General features: G+C 31.3%; 2 protein-coding genes across 2 annotated transcripts; both read left to right on the top strand.

The window, feature by feature from the left end:
* Window positions 1-18,052: 18,052 nt before the first annotated feature.
* Window positions 18,053-19,195, top strand: LOC124939737 (transcription factor MYB41-like). Its single transcript, XM_047480178.1, has 3 exons — window positions 18,053-18,185; window positions 18,270-18,399; window positions 18,496-19,195. The coding sequence occupies exons 1-3, from the start codon at window positions 18,053-18,055 to the stop codon at window positions 19,193-19,195; spliced, it is 963 nt and encodes a 320-aa protein (XP_047336134.1).
* Window positions 19,196-23,821: 4,626 nt separating this feature from the next.
* Window positions 23,822-25,222, top strand: LOC124937390 (uncharacterized GPI-anchored protein At4g28100-like). The gene is made up of 2 exons (XM_047477651.1): window positions 23,822-24,544; window positions 24,619-25,222. Exons 1-2 carry the CDS (start codon window positions 23,924-23,926, stop codon window positions 24,940-24,942), a joined length of 945 nt encoding a protein of 314 aa, XP_047333607.1. The 5' UTR covers window positions 23,822-23,923; the 3' UTR covers window positions 24,943-25,222.
* Window positions 25,223-25,336: the final 114 nt, after the last annotated feature.

Raw genomic sequence — 25,336 nt, 5'->3', positions numbered from 1 at the left:
TCGGTACAAAAGAAGACAAAATATCTTCATTACGTTGACTATACCAATCAATCAATTCAAGAAAATTAACTTTATTTGATGAACTACTTGACTCATATGTCCTTGAAAAGGTAATCATTGCCTCAATAGAAAGCGTGTTACATCAAACATTGTCGTTAAACGGGTGCGATAATTTATTTCTATATCACGACCATGTGTACGTAAAACGTTTCTCACGTTATGTCTTTGATCTTAAAATGATTCAAATTGAACTCTAGTTTCATTATGACAACTATTTGAAGTTCTCATATGACGATTGAATCTTTCTAATGCCCTTTTCCAATTTTTGTACCCATCTCCTATAAATGCATCATCTACGTTTTCTCTATTTAAAGGTTTGAAAAGATAACACCAAAAACAAAATGATGCATCTCTTGATATGCTATATTCTAACCATGTATATTTGATCAGTAACATTAGACTCATTAGTAGGCTCATTAATTGATTGAGAAGACTCATGTTGGTCATGTGATGTAGAAGTACAAATTCGTTTATAGAACATCTTCATTATTCTATATCCTACATAAAATAAATAATTAAAAATAAATATGTGTCACAACCCTAGGCCCCTAAATAAAATCTAACAAATACATTTATTTGTTGAAATAATTTAAAACTAATTTAAAATTAAGAAATATAAAATAATATTTTACCCTTATATTTATATAAATTGTTATTTTATCCTTATATTTATAAGTAATTTGTATTATTAATTTTATTAAAATTAATAAAATATATATATATATATAAATTATAATATAAATGTAATTTTAAAATAAATAATAATATTATATGATTTTCATTATTTTATATATAATTCTTTATATTTTAACTTATATAAATAAATTTTATTTATATATTAACTAAAATTTATATATCATTATAAATATTGTATCTTAAAATTTTTTTTTTGGTATAAAATAAAATATTAATAATAATTACTTTAATAAAATTATATTTGAAATTAGAATAATATAATTATGAATTAGTTTTTTTTATAAATTTTTATAAAAGAGAGTGTTAGTTTTTTTTTTTTATAAAATAAAATATTAATAATAATTACTTTAATAAAATTATATTTGAAATTAGAATAATATAATTATGAATTAGTTTTTTTATAAAAGAAAGTGTGAGAGGCAGGGTTTGATCACCTGACCTCTATTATAAGTTTCAGCTTCAAAACCAACGGGACAAAGCCTTATTTGGTAAACATGTATATAAAATATTTTAAAAGTTTTACCCTGGTTGGGGGAGGCCCGGGCCCCCAAGGCCCCCTTTGTAGGTCCGCCACTGATAATTGATATAAAAAATAATAGAGTTGTTATTATTATATAAGATTTATTTTAGTTTAAGTTATTTTAATAATTAAATTCCAAAAACTTTAATCTCACTCTCCTCTCTGTTATTCGTCACATTACTCAATTTAGGAATGACAATGAGTATCTTATACTCGATACTAATGAGTGCTCAATGATCGGGAACGGGTATTTTAAATCGGGAATGAATAGTGTGTCAAAACCTGATATATACCCAGATTATATTAAATATATTTTATTTTTTTTATTTTTTTTTTATTTATTATTTTTTTTTTTTTTTGTTAAAGATGTAACTTTTCAAAATTTTAATTATTATAATTATTACAATAAATATATATAATTTGTTATACTAATCTATATTTCATCTCAATCAAAAATTTATTACTCATTATTATTCATCTTCATATGTTTTAATAACAAAATATTATTTCTTTTCTCTCATTTTTAATCTTTAACATAATTTTTTTTTACAAAATGTTATTTCTCCCTTCTCATTATTCATCTTTTCAGCATTATTCTCGCTAACTTTTCATCTTTATTCTCTCTATTTTTACAATATTAATTTTTATAGTCTAATTTTCAATTATAATAACAATAATGTTATATTTTTCGATAACTACAACATAATTATGGGTAACTACAACATAATTATGGGTAAGTAATGTTTTTATTTTTTTTATATCATTAGTGTTAAAGTTATATTTCTTATTTTTTAACCATCAAAATTTTATAAATATTTAATCGGATAATGTGTATTAGTCAGAAATCGAGAACCTCACAAATCGGGGATGGAGACACAAATAAAGATGTATGTCAAGTTCGGGATTGGTATCAGATAGTAAAATGAAAATAAGGTTCGGGGATAATGTCGGTAGGGTACCCGTTGTCATCCGTAACTTAATTCATTAACAAAAATACAAAAATACTCTATATTTTAAATTATTATTTTTTTTTATTATTATTATATATTAACATCTTTTAAATCATACTTTTTAAAATTACCATCAATTATTAATTTTCAAATAACTTAAGTTATCGAAATAATTCACATCCAAACAAGTCCTAAGCCAGTTATTCATTAAGTCGGCAACTTGATTAGTTCTCATTAAGTGTATTAAGTGTGTGATAAATAATAATAAGTATAGGTGGCAAAATTAACACGGTTGCATAATTTGTCATAAAATAAAACATTGAGTTTGGTCTGCAGGTATAGTATTTTGTTATATTTTTTTTAGTATTAATATAAATTTATACCTTATAAAATTTATCCTTTATATTTATATTGACATAAAATAGTAACTATCTTAATTATAATACTATTTTTATATTATTTGATTTTTAATTTGTAATTTCTTATTATACTCTTTATTAATATTATATATTATAATTTATTATTATATAATATATTAAATGTATTTTATTTAGTTTTAATAATATTATTATTATATATATAATTATTTTTAATATTTTTTAAAAATATTTAAATTACAAAATATTTATTTATTTTTATAACAATAATTTTATTAATTATTATTTTCTATATTTACTTATATTATAAATAACATTGTTTATTTTATATATTATTTTTATTTTAAGTTTATTTTATTATAATTATTAATAATATTTAAATAAATAAATATAATTTAAAGTTTATATTATAATTAATTTTTTATATTAATTATAAAATAATATCAATAAAATAATTAATAAACAATATTGTTTATAATATAAATAAATATATAAAATAATAATAATAATTTTAAATTCATATTTATACGATCTATAAGTACCTTCATATAAATAATTTCTTATTATACTTTATATCTAACTTCTATAACTGGTAACCTATATAATTCCAAAGTATCCTATTATACAATTAATTATGTAAAACAAATAATTAACTAATTAAGTCACAATTTGACCGATTATGGTTAGTTTGATGAGGATTGAAGGGACACGTGTAGGTGATAAAAGTTTACTAATATTACTGCTGATATCATCTTTGTTCATTAATTAAATATATATGTTAACGACGTGCATGTTTTGCGTACACACTAAAAATATAAAATTAATTACGTAATCCATGCAGCCTTAGATGATAATTATTATGGTAACAAATTAATTAAATATTCTAATCGCTTATATATGGTTTAAACTAATGACAGATCACACCCCAGCTAGCTGAGCTGTTCATGTAATTAAATGCATGACACACTAAAAATCTCTTTAGAAAAATGCAAAAGGCTGACAAATATTGTATTATGTATGTACGTATTTGCTCTAGAATATAGAGCATGAATAGTTAAACATTCTCCATTATGTTAATTAATCAATCTTAATCTTTAGTTATCTAATTAATTAGCATGACTACTAACTAGAATTTAGCTGAATGAGATGAGTAATGTCTTTAAACCCCAATCAGGGAACATAACATGCACAATTAATTATATTTAACAACAAATCAATAATTCTAAAAAATATTTGATGAATGAAAAAGAAAAAAAATCACAAATAACCACAACAGTAATTTTTTTTTTTTATAAAATTGATTTTAATATTATAATAATAATAAAGAAAGATAATTGATAAGTGCAACAAAGACACAAATCATACTTAGTTTAGAAAGAAAAAAAATATTATATTATATGATATATATATATATATATATTTATTTATATATATATATATTTATATATATCAAACTCAAAACCGCCATAAATCCTTAAATTATTTATCTCTCAAATTTATCCGATCACACCAAAAATCTTCTCTCAATTCAAAACCCTAGTTCATGCTAATTCGTTTTTCAAATCTAGTTATACATAATATTTATTTTATTTCAATGTTAATGGTCTCATGTGGTTCCACTTTTTCAAATATAAAAGAACCCTACCAGAATTTACAGATTGTCTAGAGATGCAATATTTGTTGCAAACAAGTTGGAGAGACTCTTTTTCTACCTAGTCGAGATCTTATAACAAGTCGAATGATGTTGTGCAAAACGCTGCTTTTGGAGATTTTATTGGCATTCATTTTTACCCACATGTTTAAATCTGTTTATTGTTTAGATTTGTTTTCTCATTAAATTTTCATTTTCGGGATGTTTGTTTTAAAAAATAAAGTAAAACATTTATTTATTTTGGTGATCATCTATAAATTGTGTTCTTTGAAGTAAAACACTTATACATTATCCAAAAAATCAAATTTAAAATGTATTTACAATTCATCGACAACATTTAACAAATAAAATTGATAAACAGATAAACATTTAACAAATAAAATTCAGGAAAAAAAAGTCCCGGAAATGTTAACTTTCGGGAACTTTCAGGAGAAAATGTCCCGAAATTGTTCATTTTCGGGAGAAAAACGTCCCGAAATTGTTCATTTTCGGGAGAAAAACGTCCCGAAAATGTTCACTTTCAGAACAAAAATATCCCGAAAAGAAAAACTTCCGGGACAAAAATTTTTTTGAAAATTTCATTTCAGGAGAAAACTTCCCAAAATTTTCATTTTTAAGAGAAAACGTTCCAAAAATTTCATTGTCAGGACAACGAAGCAAAAATTTCATTTTCAGTACAAAACTGGAGCAAACATTTCGTTTTGGGAGAAAACTTCCCCGAAAGTTTAATTTTCAGGAAGAAAATGTATTAAAAATAAAAACTTTAGAGACAAAAACGTCCCAAAAATGAAACTTTCAAAAGAAAACGTCACAAAATAAAACTTGATTTTTATTGAAATACACTTGTAAAAATAACAACAATAATTATTTATATACTACCTTCAGCATTTCTGCTTCTTTAGAACTCCAAAAATGTATATAGGCACAAATCTAAAAAAATTAAGAGCAGAAATCATATCAGGAATAATAATTACTAACACGCACAAGTCGGGAAATGCAAGAAAAGAAACTCACAGTTCTTGTTTAGAAGTTGACACTTTGATCAAATCATCCAATTCGAGATTCGATCCGTTGATGAACAGTGTTGTCACGTTCTCTTCTGTCACAAACATCATTTCCAATTCTAATTATTCATTATTTGAAGATTGCTTCTTAAGCCTTCTCAATCTCTGCGGTCATTTCGTGTAGACGATTCATTTTCTCTTGAATAAAAATTGTGTTTTTTTTAAGAGTATTGATAAACCCAACGAATGAGTAGCGAAAGCAAGGCCACGAATCCTACGTGGCCTTGCCAGCTAGGAGAGAGAAAAATAAAGAAAAAAACAAATTTATCCTCTTTCACCCAATAGGGTTTCATATTTCTGTATTTCTTTCTCTCTCTGAAACGCATCATTTATTTCTCTTCTCCGGCTCCGACTGCATTTATTTCTCTTCTCCGGCTCCGACTGCATTTATTTCTCTTCTCCGGCTGCATTTATTTCTTTCTACGGCAGCATTTACTTCTCCATGGTATCCTTTTTAAGGATCTTTATTTTTTTTGAATATATCTAGGGTTTAGATTTTATAGATCTAGGGTTTTGATTTTACAGATCTAGGGTTTACATTTTACATAAGTATTTATGGATTTAAACTGTTTGAATTTTCAGGAAACCGAAGCACCGAACTTGAACAACCCAGTAGATGAAGAACTTAACCTGAACAGATCCACCCATGTTGAACCCGAAAGGTACCCTGAACAGATCTAGTGGTTTAGGGACAAGAAAGGGTCCTTCCTTGTCCCGAAATGGTTGGTTTCGGGACAAGAAAGGGTCCTTTCTTGTCCCGAAATGGTTGGTTTCGGGACAAGAAAGGGTCCTTCCTTGTCCCGAAATGGTTGGTTTCGGGACAAGAAAGGGTCCTTCCTTGTCCCGAAATGGTTGGTTTCGGGACAAGAAAGGGTCCTTTCTTGTCCCGAAATGGTTGGTTTCGGGACAAGAAAGGGTCCTTCCTTGTCCCGAAATGGTTGGTTTCAGGACAAGAAAGGGTCCTTTCTTGTCCCGAAATGGTTGGTTTCGGGACAAGAAAGGGTCCTTCCTTGTCCCGAAATGGTTGGTTTCGGGACAAGAAAGGGTCCTTTCTTGTCCCGAAATGGTCCCGAAACGGTTGGTTTCGGGACCCGGAAGGTGGTTTCGGGACCCGAAAGATGGTTTCGGGACCCAAAATGGTTGGTTTCGGGACCCGAAAGGTGGTTTCGGGACCCGAAATGGTTGGTTTCGGGACCCGAAAAGGGTGGTTTCGGGACCCGAAAGGGTTGTTTCGGGACCCGAAAAGGGTGGTTTCAGGACCCGAAATGATTGGTTTATGGACTTTTTTCTTACGGTTTCACTTAATTTTTGCAGTCACATTCCTAGTGTTGGAATGACATTTTCCTCCGAAGAACAACTTCTTGAATTCTACACATCATATGCCCACTTAACGGGATTTGGCATTACCAAATTAGGGAGCAAAAATGTAGGTGGTAAGAGGAAATACTTCAGCGTTGGTTGTGCCAAGAGTTTTCTGAAAGAATCGAAGTCAAAAAACAAGTTTCATCAGCCTAGACCAATAACGAAGACAGATTGTAAAGCAAAGATTAATGTTGTTGTTCGAAATGAAGGGGAATATGTGATAACAAGTATTTTTCTTGAGCACAACCATTCTTTAAGCCCTAAGAGAATACGTCATGTTAGATCCTACAAAGTAATTGACGGAAATGTAAAGAGAAGATTGGATACAAACGATGAAGCTGGAATAACTGTGGCCAAAACATTTCAATCACTTGTAGTTGAAGCTGGAGGGTATGAAAACATGTCTTTCGATGAGAGGACATGTAGAAATTACGTTACAGAAGCACGACGGTTGAGGTTAGGGATTGGGGATGCTGAAGCACTCACTAATTATTTCTTAAGAATGCAAACCAGGAACTCAAACTTCTTCTACCTTATTGATTTGGACGAGGAATCCTGAATTAAAAACGTGTTTTGGGCAGATGGTAGGTGCAGGGCTGCCTTTGAAGATTTTCATGATGTTATCTCTTTCGATACAACCTATTTGACAAATCGCTATGACATGCCTTTCGCTCCGTTTGTTGGTGTTAATCATCATGGTCAATCCATTTTGCTTGGATGTGGATTATTGTCTAGTGAGGATTCAAATTCTTTCACTTGGTTGTTTAGAACTTGGTTGGAATGTATGCATGATAGACCTCCAAATGCCATAATCACAGACCAATGTCGATCCATGGCGATTGCAATTGAGACGGTATTTCCTAAAACTCATCATCGATTTTGTTTGTGGCATATAATGAAGAAACTTCCTATAAAACTTGGAAGCCATACTGAATATCATCTAATAAAGAAGAGGCTGAAAAACATAGTATACAATTCCATAAATATTCAACAATGTGAAGAAGATTGGAATAGATTAATTGAAGATTATCAGTTGGAAGATAATGTTTGGTTGAAATCTTTGTATTTGGAAAGATCTAAATGGATACCTGTTTATGTCAAAGGACAATTTTGGGCCGGCATGTCAACATCTCAACGGAGTGAAAGTATGAACGCATTCTTTGATGACTACGTGCAGTCCAAAACATCTCTCAAACAATTCGTCGAGCAATATGATAGGGCTCTGTTGCGAAATATCGAGAGAGAAAAGAAATTGGATTTCAAATCGTTTAATTCTTTGATACCAACTGTAAGTGGATTTGCCTTTGAAAGACAATACCAAACCTTCTACACTCCAGATATATTTAGATTGGTTCAAGAAGAAGTTAGAGGTTTGATGTTGTGCGACATCTCAGTCATTGAAGAGGAAGGGTCAGTTAGTATATTTAGAGTTGAGGAAATCATTCTTGGGGTTAATGGAGAACATGTAAGAGATGTTTCTTACAAAGTACATTACACAGAAAATGATTGCAATGTGAAATGTCAATGTCGATTGTTTGAGTTCAGAGGTGTTTTGTGTAGGCATATCATGGCTGTATTGAAAAAAATGAGGGTGAATGAGGTACCAATGCATTATATAATGGACCGGTGGCGTAAAGATATTAAGCGTGGGTATCAAAATATCACCAACATTTATAATTCAGATATGTCTGTTGAAGAAAAAAAACGTCACAATAGTCTAACTCGATTGATGCAAGAGGTTCAACAAGTTGGAGTAAAATCTGAAGTCAGCTGTTCTTTTTGGATGAACGGAATAAAAGGCTTGATGGAACAGTTTCTGTCACTTAATCATGGAAGCCATACTGAAGCATCTAAAGACCAAAGCACAAAGGCATCTCCATCTCCATCTCCATTTCAATCTCCCGCTACATCCATTTTGATACACTCTCCTAAGAAAGTTAGAAGTCGAGGACGACCACCAACAAAGAGGAAACAATCTTTAATTGAAAAAATTCCCAAGACTTCGAGATCAAAAAAGAAGGGAAATACGGCCACAACATCTACAGTTTTGGATTCAACACAACAACAACAACAATGGAATGATCCACTTTCAACTCAATTATCCTTCACATCACTTTTGTCCTCTCAAGTATATGTCGAAGATCATGCGTGTGGTGATAACATTCAACGAAGATAGTACTTATTTTGATCATGTTATAACTTTGAATATTTCATTTTTATCATTATTGTCCTTTCATTTCTAACGAAGATAGTCCAACCAAGTTAAAGCAAGTTAAAAACCAAGAGAAAACAAGTTAAAAACCTAATTTCGGGTCCCGAAACCACTTATTTCGGGTCCCGAAAACAACCATTTCGGGTCCCGAAAACAACCATTTCGGGTCCCGAAACCACCTTTCTGGTCCCGAAACCAACCATTTCGGGTCCCGAAACCACATTTCGGGTCCCGAAACCAACCATTTCGGGTCCCGAAACCACATTTCAGGTCCCGAAACCACATATTTCGGGTCCCGAAACCACTTATTTTATACTTGGTTTTTAACGTACTTTATTTATACTTGGTTTTTAACTTGTTTTAACTTAGTTTATACTTGGTTTTTAACATACTTTATACTTGGTTTTTAACTTGTTTTAACTTAGTTTATACATGATTATAATTGAAGACAAAAAATGTACTAAATTAATTAAGATGATTATAATTACTTGTTATCATACAACTTATATGTTTCAGGACATTCTACTTTTAAAATGTCTACAAACTTCTTTAAGATGTTCGGGATATTTTTGTTTAAGTTTGAACGGATGATCATTGCAGTGTATTTGACTCGCAATGCTTCAAGCATTCCCCTTGCCTGTAGGAAATTATAATTCAGCGGTTATTAAAGATTTGTAAAACAAATGAAATGTAAAAAATATGTAACTTACATTTTCTATGGTTATACCACAATTGAAATTTGTTGAATCGCCCTTGTACCAATGAATATGTCTCATACAGTATAATCCGCAATCGGTTTTATTTGAACTGTCTTGCCAAGGTAATTTCAAAACATTGAACGGGAATTGAGCAATTTTATCCGCGATCCCTTGGTCGATAGTTCGGAAGTAGTCCACAAAGTTCTGTACCTGTTTTACCAAAGAAGTTAATAAACACTTTCAAAGAAGTCAATACATTATGTGTAAAAAAGACTTCAACGTTACCAGTTGCCGAGTTGTGACATATTTAGCATCCCATTCAATATCTGGGTCCAGTGGGAGGTTGTCGAGGATTTCAATTGCTTGGTTTTGCATATTGATGACAACCACATAATAGTGATTTTCATATAAAATTGGGAAAAATATCTGCAAGAATATCACCAAGATTCACATATAATCAAAAATCAGATAATATAAAAAAGGACTTACCAGCTTAGCAGTTTTCATGTATTCGGGAGTTAATTCGAAAATTCTCATTTCTTCAACCAATCTTTCAATGAAAAGGTCTTTCATTCTCCAAAAGTCCTGCAAATGAAATCAACATCAGAATAAGAGATAATTGGTTTAAACAACAATGAAAGATATAGAGACTTACAGAAACGACTGTCGAAAAAGCTATTTTCGAGTCGGGAGTTGATTTGCTGTGAAGAGTGATCATGTTTGCCCACGCATCAATTATCCCACTTTCAACATGGCATTCATTTTTCATTGATTGAAATTGCTCTATGTTGATATTGGTAAGCTCGGATACATAGAATACTTCCTTGCTGAAACCAGATAAAGAAGAAAAGAAGTTAAAAATCAAACTTTCGGGTCCCGAAACCACCCTTTTCGGGTCCAGAAACCACTTCGGGTCCCGAAACCACCATTTTCGGGTCCCGAAACACATTATTTGGGGTCCCGAAACCAGATTTCGGGTCCCGAAACCACCATTTTCGGGTCCCGAAACCACCATTTTCGGGTCCCGAAACCACCCATTTCGGGTCCCGAAACCACCTTTCGGGTCCCGAAACCAACCATTTCGGGTCCCGAAACCACACTTTCGGGTCCCGAAACCACCATTTTCGGGTCCCGAAACCACACTTTCGGGACCATTACTTCAGCCAAACAAACATAATTTAAAAAACTATGAAATATTGACTTACAAGGCATTCGAATCATCTGCATAAATGAATCCCACAACGACTTCATCTCGGTATTCCATATTGACATAATGATAGAACTCTACATTTCTTTGCTTGTTCTGCTTCATATATTGAGATTGAAGGCTTTTTGGAAGTTCCATCATATGTATGGGATATTTCTTCTGTTTTTTGGAAGCAACCAATTCTTTTCCCGCATGAGTTTGAGGGGCAGGCTCGATGATCTTCGTCGGCTTGTTCTGCGTCATGTATGGAGATTTAAGGCGTGCTGGAATTTTCATATGTCGCACTGGATTTCTCCTTCTTTTTCTTGGAGATCCATCTTTTTCAGGTACTTCATCTTCATCTTCCTCTTCGAGATCACCCACCTGAGTGTGAGCTACCTCAGTTTGAGCCCCCTCACTGTGAGCTACCTCAGTTTGAGCCCCCTCACTGTGAGCACGCTCAGTTTGAGCCCCCTCAGTATGAGCCCCCTCAGTGTGAGCCCCCTCAGTGTGAGCCCCCTCAGTATGAGCCCCCTCAGTGTGAGCGTTTACCCCATCATCCTCTGTGGGTGTTCGATCTTTGAAGTATCTGTGCATGGCATCCCTAAAAGGTTTATTACTATCCATTGCTCTATAAATTACGTGGATGGCGTTGTCATACATTGGCGAGGCATCCCAGCCTGAAGTTAAAGATTCCAGTCTTCTCGTGGCCTTTTCAATAAACAGCGTACATTTAGCAATCCACGCCAAATTCTCTGTAAAAGTCAGTTTATCAACGTCCGGACCTGCCGTGTTAAGAGGTGTTATATGCATAGGTGGTAGGCCTTGATTCGTAGGTGTTGATTGCGTTGGTTCTGACCTCATCCTAGGTGGCCTAGTCCTAGGTGGTGACCTAGTCCTAGGTGGTGACCTATTCCTAGGTTCTGCTGCTGCTGCTGCCGCCGCCGCCTTTGGGGTCTCAGACACCCCCTCATTCATATCCTCCTCATCATCATCCCCCACATCATTATCCTCCTCATCGTTCTCCCCCCACATCCCCGGTAGTGGAATTCGTCCCACAACGCTTCCTTGTCCGAATCCTCCATTTTCTAACTCCGTATCCAGTCTAAACTTCAAAGTCGTGTCATTCCAACATGACAGTATTGGAAATCGACGGTCATTAACTCCTCCCACTTGTGGGTTGCTCACCCTATACACGTAGCACAACTGAAAACGTACATATGTTAATTAAAACCAATTATTTTTGCAAACAGAGAAATTAATTAACGGATAACTTACAATAAGGAACGTCTGTGGTCCTTGGAAATGTCGTTTTTCATTCTCCTTCACTTTTGCGCATGATTGAACTAATCCTTGAAGTACAAATTTGCACCAATTGAACTTCTTGATATTTTGAACATCTGAAATAGATTTCAGAATTCTATACCTGCAAGGGGAAAAAACATATTTGAGTCATATTAACATGTCATATAAGTTGTGATGCAAATGAAATAACAAAAATGATAGTACCTTGATAGTTGACCTAGGTGATCACACCAGAGAAAGCAGCTGACAACAAATAATACGAAGTCTATCTTAAAATTGTTGTCAGCAGCTTTTTTCTCAATCATTTTCGTCGGCATAGCAGTCACTAAAGGAGCGCCATTAATAGGGTTACCCCATCGAGTCCTAAATGCCTTCAGCTTGTCATCAGTCTCGTTATTCTGATATTCTACAATGTCCAACTCCCCTCTGGGGAGACCCAATACCATTTCAACATCTTCTTCTTCGATTTTCACTTCCTCGCCATTCTCTAGAGTGAAAGAACATTTATCACAGTCAAACTGCCTCACTAGATAACGGGATATCTCCCCGGGGCATTTTGAAAGTGATAATGAAAGTAGATGGCCAAAGCCTATTGACTTCACAGCCTCCTTTTGATCATTAGACAGAAGTTGGAGAAGATTGAAAAGGCCAAAAGAAGATGTCCTAGTTAAAAAAAGGTTGTGTGGGGCTGCTTTGGGAGCTGCTGCTCTGGGGGATTTCGGAACTAATTTGGGAGCTTTTGGGGATTTGTGAACTGCTTTGGGAGATGCTGCTTCTTGGGCATTCTTTTTACGTTTATTTGCCCTACAAAAACAAAAGATAAACATTTAAAAAACATGAAACAGATAATCTAAGAGAAACAAAGTTAAAGCAAGTTAAAAACCAAGAGAAAACAAGTTAAAAATCTAAATTTCGGGTCCCGAAACCACCCATTTCGGGTCCCGAAACCAGATTTCGGGTCCCGAAACCCCCATTTTCGGGTCCCGAAACCAGATTTCGGGTCCCGAAACCACACATTTTGGGTCCCGAAACCACCCATTTCGGGACCCGAAACCAAACTTTCGGGACCCATAACAGCCAAACATTACAAAATCCGATTTATGGGTCCCGAAACCACCCATTTCGGGTCCCGAAACCACACTTTCGGGACCCATAACAGCCAAACATTACAAAATACGATTTATGGGTCCCGAAACCACCCATTTTGGGTCCCGAAACCACCCATTTCGGGTCCCGAAACCACCCATTTCGGGTCCCGAAACCACACTTTCGGGACCCATAACAGCCAAACATTACAAAATACGATTTATGGGTCCCGAAACCACCCATTTCGGGTCCCGAAACCACCCATTTCGGGTCCCGAAACCACACTTTCGGGACCCATAACAGCCAAACATTACAAAATACGATTTATGGGTCCCGAAACCACCCATTTCGGGTCCCGAAACCACCCATTTCGGGTCCCGAAACCACACTTTCGGGACCCATAACAGCCAAACATTACAAAATACGATTTATGGGTCCCGAAACCACCCATTTCGAGTCCCGAAACCACACTTTCGGGACCCATAACAGACAAACATTACAAAATCAGATTTATGGGTCCCGAAACAACCCATTTCGGGTCCCGAAACTAACCATTTCGGGTCCCGAAACCAACCATTTCGGGTCCCGAAACAACACTTTCGGGACTCATAACAGCCACACATATCAAAATTCAATTTTGGGGTCCCGAAACAACACATTTCGGGTCCCGAAACAACACTTTCGGGTCCCGAAACCACACTTTCGGGACCGTTCATTCAAAACACATATCAAAATCAAATTTCTGGACTATGTAATCATACTTTCGGGTCCCCGAAACAACACTTTCGGGACCCATAACAGCCAAACATATAAAAAATCACATAAATCATCACATAGAAGCAAATAAACACAAAATAATCAACCATTTCTATCGTTAAAATCATTAGAATCAGCAGAATCATAAAAATCCATAACCCTAACCCTAAACCCTAACCCTAACCGCAAAAACCTAAACGGTCTTCAAATCATCAAAATGTTTTAGAATTCTAAAGGAGATGTTATTTACCTTGTCCTTGGAGATTTTGGAGTCTTGCTTGGAGATGTACCTGGACCACCAGCCTGAAAAAGAGAAAAGATATTCACGAATGCAGACAGTGAAGTGAACGGAAATACCCGAAGGAAAAGACGTACCATTTTCGATCGAAAGAAATAAGATGAATAAAGTTGAAGAAGTCGGGGATGCCGCCGCCGGAGAGAAAAATCGCCAGAGAAGAGAAAAATCGCCGCCGGAAAGAATAAATGAAAAGAAGAAAGAGAGAGGAAAGAAGAAGGGGAAACTGAAACGTTTTTCTTTTTTTTTTTAATTTTTTTTCTTTTTTTTTTTTTTTTCTCTCTCCTAGCTGGCAAGGCCACGTAGGATTCGTGGCCTTGCTTTCGCTACTCATTCGTTGATATTATCATTTCTCTTTTTTTAAAGTAAACACTTATACATTATTCTAAAACTCAAATTTAAAATGTATTTATAATGTTACAATTCGTCGACAACATTCATTGTTTATGGATAAACAAATAAATGAACCATTAAGGTTGCTAAACAGAATAAATATACATATACCAAATAAAATTCAGGAAAAATGTTCCAAAATTGTTCATTTTCAAGAGTAAAATGTCCCGAAAATATTCACTTTCGGGATAAAAACGTCCTGAAGAGAAAAATTCTTGGGACAAAAACTTTGAAAAAATATCATTTTCAAAACAAAAACGTCGCGAAAAAAACATTTTTGGAAGAAAACGTCCCTAAACACTAAACACTCCAAAAAATTATCAGAAGAAAACATCCCAAAAAATAAAACTTGATTTATGTTAAAATACACGTGTAAAAATAACAACAATAATTATTTATACACTAATTTCAGCATTTCTTCTTCTTCAGAACTCCAAACAAATATTGCATTTAGAACTTTCAGAACATATTTTGTTTGCTTATTTAATTTCATAGATTTTTGTGAGATGTTTAATATTAATGGTATTGTGTTTCCACTTTTGAGTTTATAATTATTGGTAAATTCCTAACAGAGTTTACAAATTGGGCAGAGATAATACTTTCTGCAGATAGGTTGGAAAGACTCTTTTTCTAACAAGTAGAGATTTTATGACAAGTCGAATGATGATGTGTAGAACACTGTTGTGTAGAACGCTACTTTTGAAGATTTTATTGACAGTCATTTTTACCCACATGTTTAGATCGGTTTATTGTTTAGATTTATTTTCTCCTAAAATTGTTCATTTTGGGGACATTTTGTCCCAAAAATGATATAAAACACTTATACATTATCCAAAAACTCAAATTAATATGCATTTATAATGTTACAATTTATCGACAATCTTCATTATTTACAGATAAACAAATAAATGAAGCATGAAGGTTACTAAACAGATAAACAGTTATACAGATAAAATTATAACAGATAAAATTTGGGGAAAAAAGTCCCAAAAATGTTTACTTTCGGGAGAAAATGTCCAGGAATTGTTCATTTTCAAGAGAGAAACATCCCGAAAATATTCACTTTCAGGACAAAAATGTCCCAAAAATATTCACTTTCTGGACAAAAATGTCCCGAAAATAAATAAAAAACTTTCAAGACAAAAAGTCCCGAAATTTCATTTTCGAGAGAAAACGTCCCAAAAATAAAACTTGATTTATGTTGAAATACACTTGTATAGGAAGGACATAACTTTGTGTGCGTTTAACGGATTCAGACGATTTTTTTTTTAATATTGTATTTTTCAGAGATCTACGACGTCCAAACAGCCAAAGGCGGTTTGGATGACGAAATCTTCAAATTAGACGTGTTTTGATGGTTAATTTTATGATTTGTTTATAATTAAACATTTTACAATTAAGGAATGTTTATAATTTAAATCCCACGAAGAGTTTAAATTTTTGAGACTTTCGGGACAAAATATCCCAAAAGTTTTCATTTTTAGAAGAAAACGTCTAATTTTTTTTATCATATCAGAGTCTTACAACCAATCGCAAAATGTATCCACAACCTTTCTGCGAACATTTATAAATATATTTGCTCATGGAATTTGGAAGTAGTGAGTAAGGAAGAAGATAATAAACAGATCTAAATAATAAATAGATCTATACAATAAACAGATTTTTACTATAGATTTATACAATAAACATATATAAACGATAAACAGATCTAAAGTTGAAGAAAATGAGAAGAGAATGAAGAAGACGCTGAATTCGCACAAGCTGAAAAGGAAGAAATATTTATTTACCCCGTCCTTTCGCTCTCTTTTAGCTTTTGCAACTTCGTTATCTTTTTCTTTTCCGCTTGTGTGAATCGCCGGAGAGAAGAGAGTGGAAATAACGGAAAAATACGAAAGAATTGGTATAATAAAGGGAAAAAAGTTATATTATTATTTTGTAAATGCCGATGTGGGGTGACGTGGCAGACCACATAAGATTCGTGGTCTTATTTTCGTTGCCAATATTAAATATACGTGAAAATTCAAAAAAAAAAAAAAATCTCTAACTTATTCACTTAGAGTTCACAACCTTTAAATAGTCAATATTAGTAACAAATATTTTTATTATTCATTTGATTGAAACATGTAATTGATTGAAATAATATAAAAAAAATGTTTATATTTTGAACACAATCTTCTTTTATTTTTTTCAATGATATGATAGACACAATCCTCTTTTTCTTTTATGTAACTATATATTATAGACAGAGTCAACCAACACAAAAAATAAATAAGTAAAAAAAGGCCAAAGCACAGGTGTCCATTATATTTATATACTACTTTGTTTGTTTAAACATAAAATGAATATCAGGGTTGACCTGATCATAACAGTGGAGATTATTTATGTGTATGGATGTGCCACATTGTTACAACATTTGGTGACGAGGCTTCCTATAATTTGTACAACGCACTAACTGCTCCCTTTAAATATATATTATTAAACAATTATATAATAAAAAAAACATTCATCCCGTTAATTGTATAGCTTAGAAACATCCTCGATCGTGTTATATATATATATTTATATATGGTATCATTAATTTCACCTAAGTTTTGATCAAGGAAGGAAGGGTGATACTTGTAATGGGTAATGCTGATGAAAGCAAATTAAACGGAACTAATTAAGACACGTTTTATATGTTATCAAGTTAATCAGCTGACCATGAAAATCCAATCCAACTTAATTTCTAATGCAGAAGATCCTAGCTATAGATAATAACAACAACTTGACCCACCAATAATAATAATAATAATACCTAGCTAGCTATCTAGCTAGATCAACTTTTGACAAAATAAAATAAAAAATTTAAAATCTTCCATTCTCTGCACGCCACTTGTCTCAATTACTTCATTTTTACACACTTAATTTCTCATTTCAAACCAAATTAATATTTATTATCATGCCTTCTCTATAGATTTTTCAAGTTGGCTTAGGATATTGCACTATTTTCATTGAAATTATTCTTTTGAAAAGAGTTTAATTTCAAGGGTAGTGGTAAATCTTAAGAACTTTCCCGTTCTAGCAGTTTAACTGGTAAGCTTAAAAAAAAATTAACCTGGTATTTGTAGTATAGTTGAAAAAAGATTGAAAGACACAAAAAAAAATAAAAAATAATCCTTATATTTTTAGAAGCTTAACCTGCAAGCATAAAAATAAATTTCCTTATATTGTGAATTTATATTTTTGTCAACGGGATTACATTATTTTCTATTATTAACTCAAATTACGTACATAACAGAAAGAGACGTACGTAGTATGAGGGCGGTACCAATCTTATTGACTTTAATTCAACTTATCTAGCTAGTTATTCCATATAAATACACACCATAATCTTATCATTTAGAAACAGAACAACATATAACTATATATCTTTTTTTGAAAAGGATTAACATATATAACAAAATGGGAAGATCACCTTGCTGCGACAAAAATGGCCTGAAGAAGGGCCCTTGGACTCCAGAAGAAGATCAAAAGCTCGTTCACTATATACAATTGCATGGAGCTTCCAACTGGCGATCCCTACCCAAGAATGCTGGTAATTAATTATTATCAACATGAAAGGATCATCGATCATATATATCATGCTTAATTTAATCTGTCTTAAAAATTAATATTGAAGGGCTTCAAAGATGTGGAAAGAGTTGCCGTTTGCGCTGGGCAAACTATTTAAGGCCTGATATAAGAAGAGGAAGGTTCTCTTTTGAAGAAGAGGAAACCATCATACAGCTACACACTATTCTTGGAAACAAGTAAGAAAAATGTTCGTTTTCAAATAAGTAATTAATTAACATGTACGTACATTTCTCTTAATTTACTCATAAATATTTATGTTAACCATTATTTAGGTGGTCTGCTATCGCTGCACGCTTGCCCGGAAGAACAGACAATGAAATCAAGAATTATTGGAATACTCATATTAGAAAAAGGCTCCTTAGGATGGGAATAGATCCAATCACCCACGCTCCCCGATTGGATCTTTCGACTTCTATCCTTAGTTCATCAGCACAACTCAATCTTTCAAACCTACTCGGTCTCCAAGCGCTCATGAACCCTCAACTCCTAAGGCTCTTGATTTCGAATCTGAATTCACCAACAGCAATCCCTCAAATTAATCATGATCAAGTTCCTATTTTTCAACCAACTCAAGGAGAAGATCAAGAACTTCTCTCATTGTGTACTTCTACTCAACCCATTTTTCAAACTGGGATGAACAATTTAGACATGAGTCAATTCTCTACAATCTCCACAAACTTTGGCTACCAAGAAAATGGGAATATCATTAATGCCACATTTTCGCCAAATCATAATCAAAGTTTTGGTATGGTTCCAAATCTATCGAGTAACTCGAGTTTTGACAACGACTTGAAGAACTTTCTCATTGATTCCAATTCACAAACGAATGGGTCAAGCCCATTGGAGCCGCCCATGGCATCTACTTACATGAACAACAACAACAGCATAGAGGATATAATTGAGAGGGAGTGCTACTCTAGCATGTTCAAATTTGAAATTCCAGAGAGTTTAGACATGGATAGTTTCTTCTAATCTCTAATTTTGTGGCTATTACAAGGTTTTATGTTATAAAATTCTCTCATTCTATTTGTTTTTTTTTTTGTTTTTCAGCTCAAAATATTCAACCATTTTATGTTAATTTTTTAAAAGAATAAAACTCTGTTTCACTAATTTATTTAACCAAATAATATAAAACTCATAAAATAATATATAAGTTGAAATTATAATAAACTAAAATTATATCATATCACAATCAATGGTGATCACAAAACAACCCACAACAAAAACAAAATCTTATTAACAAACCAGTCAAGAAGCTTGGACAAAAAAATAATAATAATATATATATATATATATATATTAAATGAAGGAATTAATTAATTAATAATTAATGTGGAAGCAATTAATTGGGGGTCATCTTTAAATGCGAACATATGAAGTCTGCGGGGCAGACCCCATGTTTGTTTTTAATGTATCCACTTTTCTTTATGGAAATAGTTCAGAAAAGTGCAATTGCGTTTTTAATTTGAAAAGTTTCAAAATATGACTCTAATGATAATAATTCTAAACAAAAGTTTCTTTTGTCAGTACTATATCTCAATATCTTCTGTCATTTTGCAGATCAAAATCAATTCACTCTAACTTCCTATTTTAACTCTTAAAATTAATCTTATAAATGGTTTAAATTGGTAACAGTAATATTAAATTAGTTATAAAGTTTAGTTGATTCTATATAATAAATTAACATTTTAGTTCAAAGATTTTAAACAATATCACTTAAACCAGAATTTAAATAAATTTGACTTTTTTGTTTTGTTTCTATAAATGAATGAAAATTTCCTATATACAAATTCACTATCGTCTAAGAAAATAATTTTTTATTTTGATATTAATATTTTTCAAATTTATATATTTATTTTAGACCTTATATAATAATAATAGTAATAATAATAAAAAAAATTAAAATATTTTAATATTAATTTTTATTAATACATAAATAAAAAATTAAATAAATACTAATTTTATAAATCAATACTATTATAATTTAAATATTATATAAGATAATATAATATATTAGAATTTTATTTATATTGTGTATATATTTTTATTTAATATAATTAATATAAAATTTTTAAATGAAATAAATTTTATAAGATAATAAAAAAAAATTATTAGAATATTATTAATATTATTATTATTATTATTATTATTAATAATAATATTTTTCAGAAAAACGAGATTTTATCGATTGAGCCACGATAAGCACAAAAGTTACTCCAATAATAATAATAATAATAATAATAATAATAATAATAGAGGTGGTGGAGGGGAATGGGGATTCCTATAATGACATGTTTCCTGAGTGGGCTTGGACGATAACTGACAAGTCCGGCCCAATTTCCAGTTCATCCATCCATCTCTTATCATCAATACTTAATTGTGTTTTGAAAATAAAAAAAATAAAAAATCCTATTGAATCTGAATACTTATTGATCTCTTTCATTTATTTGATATTATTACTATTTAATTAATTAAGTTTATCTTGATATAGAAGAGGGAGTTTTTGTAATATATATATATAGAGTAATGATAGGGGAAGCGAAAGTTTTGCAGCGAATGTGTAGCGAACTGATGTGGAATGCTAACTAGGCGGATGACTAATTATAACTTTAAATGTTTATTTATCTCTCTCATGTTTATTAATAATTTCTCTCTCTTCTCTTACTTAATAATTTATATTTTATACCTTTAATCTTTATTAATAATTTATTTTAAACATTAATAGGGACAATAATGAATCAAATAAAAAAATAGCAAAAATATATATTTTTAAATATATATTATATTTGATAAATATATATTTAAGAAAATAAAAAATTAAATATAATTTTTTTATATTTTTTAATTAATTATTTTTCACCCTCTCTATTTTTTTTTATTTTTTATAATATATATTTTAAATTTAATCAATTAACTCATACGATTATATATTATCTCCTTTTATATTATCATTGGGTTAACTAATATTGGGTTAATTATTATTATAAAGTGTTTTTTTTATTTAGATTCCACCGTAATAGTGAATAATTTGATTTTAGTTAGAGATAACAAATTCTTATTTTTTTTATTATAACTTATTTTAAAAATAACAATTTTTTTTTTATTATAACTTATTTTAAAAATAAATAAATAAATTATCAACACATGCATATATATATATATATATATATATATATATATATATATATATATATATATATATATATATATATATATATATATATATATATATATATATATATATATATATATATATATATATATATATATATATATATATATATATATATATATATATGCATATATATATATATATATATATATATATATGCATATATATATATATATGCATATATATATATATATATATATATATATATATATATATATATATTAATAGAGAAGAGAAATAATTAATTAAAAAAATAAGAATTTTTATATTTATTTTATTATTCTCTTATATATTTATCAAATATAATATATATTTGAAAATATATATTTATTTTGTTATTAGTTTATTTCATTTATTATTGTTCCTATTTTTATTCTAATTTTTTATAAATAAAAAAGATAAATAATAAAATATATAAACATATAAAGACTGAAGAGATAAAAAAATAAATTATTAATAGAGGGAAGAGAAATAAGTTAAATAAATTATTAATAGAGGGAAGAGAAATAAGTTATTAATGAATAGGAGAGATAAATAAACATTTAAAGTTATAATTAGTCATTCGCATAGTCAGCATTCCACATCAGTTCGCTACACATTCGCTGCAAAACTTTCGCTTCCCCTGTCATTACTCATATATATATATATATATATATATATATATATATATATATATATATATATATATATATATATATATATATATATATATATATATATATATATGTGTGTTCCACTTTAATTTATTAGCTGGAAATAATTGCAAGAAAAATATATATCCAACCCCATTAGCCAGATGTTCTTTGTTCTTTAGTGGTCTGTCTTCTGTCTGTGTGACTTCATCCTTTAATTCATTTATTTATTTATATATTTACAGTAAATATGGCTTAGGCCATGTTACTACTACATGTTATTTTGGGGAACAAACTAGGCCATAATAGACAAACATATCAGATTTCATGATCCTTCATGACCACTCTTTTTTTTTTTTTTTTTTCCCATCATTTTCTTATCATTTTAGCTCCACTTTCAAATGATTTTCTTTGCAGTACTATATACTCTCCAATCTATTAATTAATATTTAATATTCCTTACTATTCTTATAAACATCCTATTTTCCAAACATGAAAAGCTAGACATATTTTATTTAAATAGAAACAAATATAATGTGAAAAGAAAAAGAAAAATGTAATACATATTATTGTATACATTTTATTTGATAAAAAAATAATTTATTGTTTCATAATGAGTTACAAAATGAAAAAATAATCTGAATTATATGAAACTATATACATCAACAAGTTTTAAAATAAAAGTAAACAACATCTTTTGAGATAGAATTAGGTAAGACTTGATGAACTAAAAGAAATCTTGCTATTATTAAATTGTCAAAATGAGTATTTTGCTTGCTTGGAATATTTAAATAACTTAAATAGAGATTGTGATTTATTTATTAATTAAAATATTATAATATATTTTATTTTTATTTTTTTATATTAATATCATTTAAGTATTTAAAAATATTACTTCTTAAAATCAACACTAATAATTACTTTTCTTTTATCTGTCAAGTTATTTTAAAAACTTCAATATTTAATCCTTAAGTAGGGATATTAATTATAATTTGCCTTGTGTTTTTTGATCCGAATTGTCATCTTGACGGATTTTTTCTGGTTTGACCGGTAGTTAATCGGAGATGAGCGGGATGATATTTGTGTTCCCGCTTTAAATTAAACTTTTCTCGAACACCGTAAACACAATTAAATATATAAAACTATTAATATATTAATTTTTTATATATTTTATAAGAGTTTTAAGTTTATACTTTAATAAAAATATAAAATTTAATATATTATATTAAAAAAATTCTTATATAATTTTATTATATATATATATATTTATTTAGAGAATATAATATATATAAACCGTCTCTCGGAATTCCTTGAATCCGAAAAAATATGAATATAATAAAAAAAAACACTCAAAATAAATCAGAGAGAGGGTGGAGGGTGGGATAGTAAATACATTTTTCAAGACAACTAACCTCAATGTCATTCATAGGCTTTCTCCACTTATATATAAAAAAAATGTAAAACACAAAACCAAAAAATAGAATAGATTCTTTCTCTAATAAAAATACATGATTACATATGAGAAATTAGACTATAAATAAGGATCTCCTCTAAAATTAAACTCAAAGACAAATTGAGATTCAGATGAGAATTATTGAAACCATCAAAACAAATGCTTAACTACTATTAAAAATATTTATTGCATTAAACAAATAAATTGAGAAAGTAATAAAAATATAGAAATAAATAAATAAATAAATAAAAGGGTGATAGTGACATTAGAATCAATTATTCTCTTCCATAGCAGTCTACTTCTACTACTACATCTAGACTAATACTACTCTGTGAGTCCTGGAGATAGATAGATAGAAGAAATCTCTCAATTAATTGCTAGCTGTTGAGGACTGACTGATCAGACCTAGAATAGAATAGAATGAATCTCTCCCCACACTAAAAATGTACGCCCTATATTATTTCGCCTTCCTCTTCTTCTTCTTCTTCAACCACTCTCAATCAGAATTGCTATCCCAACCGGCTCAACCGGGCGGCGATGACACCAGTACCTCCAACACCGTCCCGTCTTTCCCTGCAGTCCAGACGCAAGGACAAACTGCTTGCCGCCTAGACCTCTCCGCCGAACTATTCGGCGGCGTCAAAGACGCGTGCGGCCGGAATCTCGATCGGAGTCGTTGCTGCCCGGTCCTCGCCGCCTGGCTCTTCGCCGCTCACGCTCGCTCTGCTCTTCAAGTCCTTCCTCCATCGGCTGCTGCTGCTGCTGCTCCAACATCTTCCGATTTACCCATCATGCCTGATGACTCGCAGAAATGCGTTGATTCGCTGCAGACTTCTTTACAGACCCGAAATATCCACATACAACAACCTAACGCTACGTGTGATACCGCTCTTTGCTTCTGCGGGATCCGGCTGCATCAGATCACATCCCTAACTTGTCCCGCCGCTTTTAATGTTACCGGCGGTCCAAAAGCGACACCAACAGCTGCCGTAAGAGATCTTGAAAAGAACTGCAGGAATTCTTCTTACGCCGGTTGCACCAACTGTCTCGGAGCTCTGCAAAAGGTTAATTCTTTTTCTTTTCTTTTTTTAATTAAAACATTCGAGTACTGAGTACTGTTGTTGTTGTTGTTGTGCAGCTGAAGGGTGGTGGGTACGGAAATAATGGCGACCGGCGGGCGAGCAAGATGTTCGACAGGGATTGCCAGCTGATGGGGCTGACATGGCTTCTTGCCCGGAACAAGACCGCGTACATTCCAACTGTGTCGGCCGTTTTGAGGGCCTTGATGTATAGTGCGCACCCTCCCCATGAATCAAAGTGCAGTCCAGATCAAGAAAACATGCCACTCGCCGTAAACTCCTTGCAGTTCGATAAGGCTGGTTCATTGTCATCTTCTTCATCAATGTTTTTGTTTCCCCTTTTGATCCTGACGACGACGACAATATTTGGATTATTTCTATAATGAACCAATACACGCACGCACGCACAGGTAGCTAATTAAAGCTAGGGATAAAGACAGACATGTTTTTCATTCTAATTATAAATTCCCTTGTCGAATATCAATCAGGATTTCTTTTAAAATCTATAATTTTATGTAATTTGAATCATCATCATCATCTTTATGAATATTTTAACTTATTTGTGTAAGTAGAAACAAGTTTGATTATTGTATTGTATTGTATTAGAGAATATTGTTGATTTTTTTATTTTAAAGGAAAAAAGACAACAAAAATTCACATGTTTGATGACGGAAATTCACATGTTTGATGACGGAGAGATTCGCGGATTGATGTATGTATGTTCGTGTCTTATTCTTCTTCATGGCTAAAATTCCTCTTGCTGGGACCTACCGCCAT

Source organism: Impatiens glandulifera, chromosome 5 (assembly GCF_907164915.1).
Source record: "Impatiens glandulifera chromosome 5, dImpGla2.1, whole genome shotgun sequence".
Lineage (NCBI taxonomy): Eukaryota > Viridiplantae > Streptophyta > Magnoliopsida > Ericales > Balsaminaceae > Impatiens > Impatiens glandulifera.
This window is presented reverse-complemented; position numbering and strand designations above follow the sequence as displayed.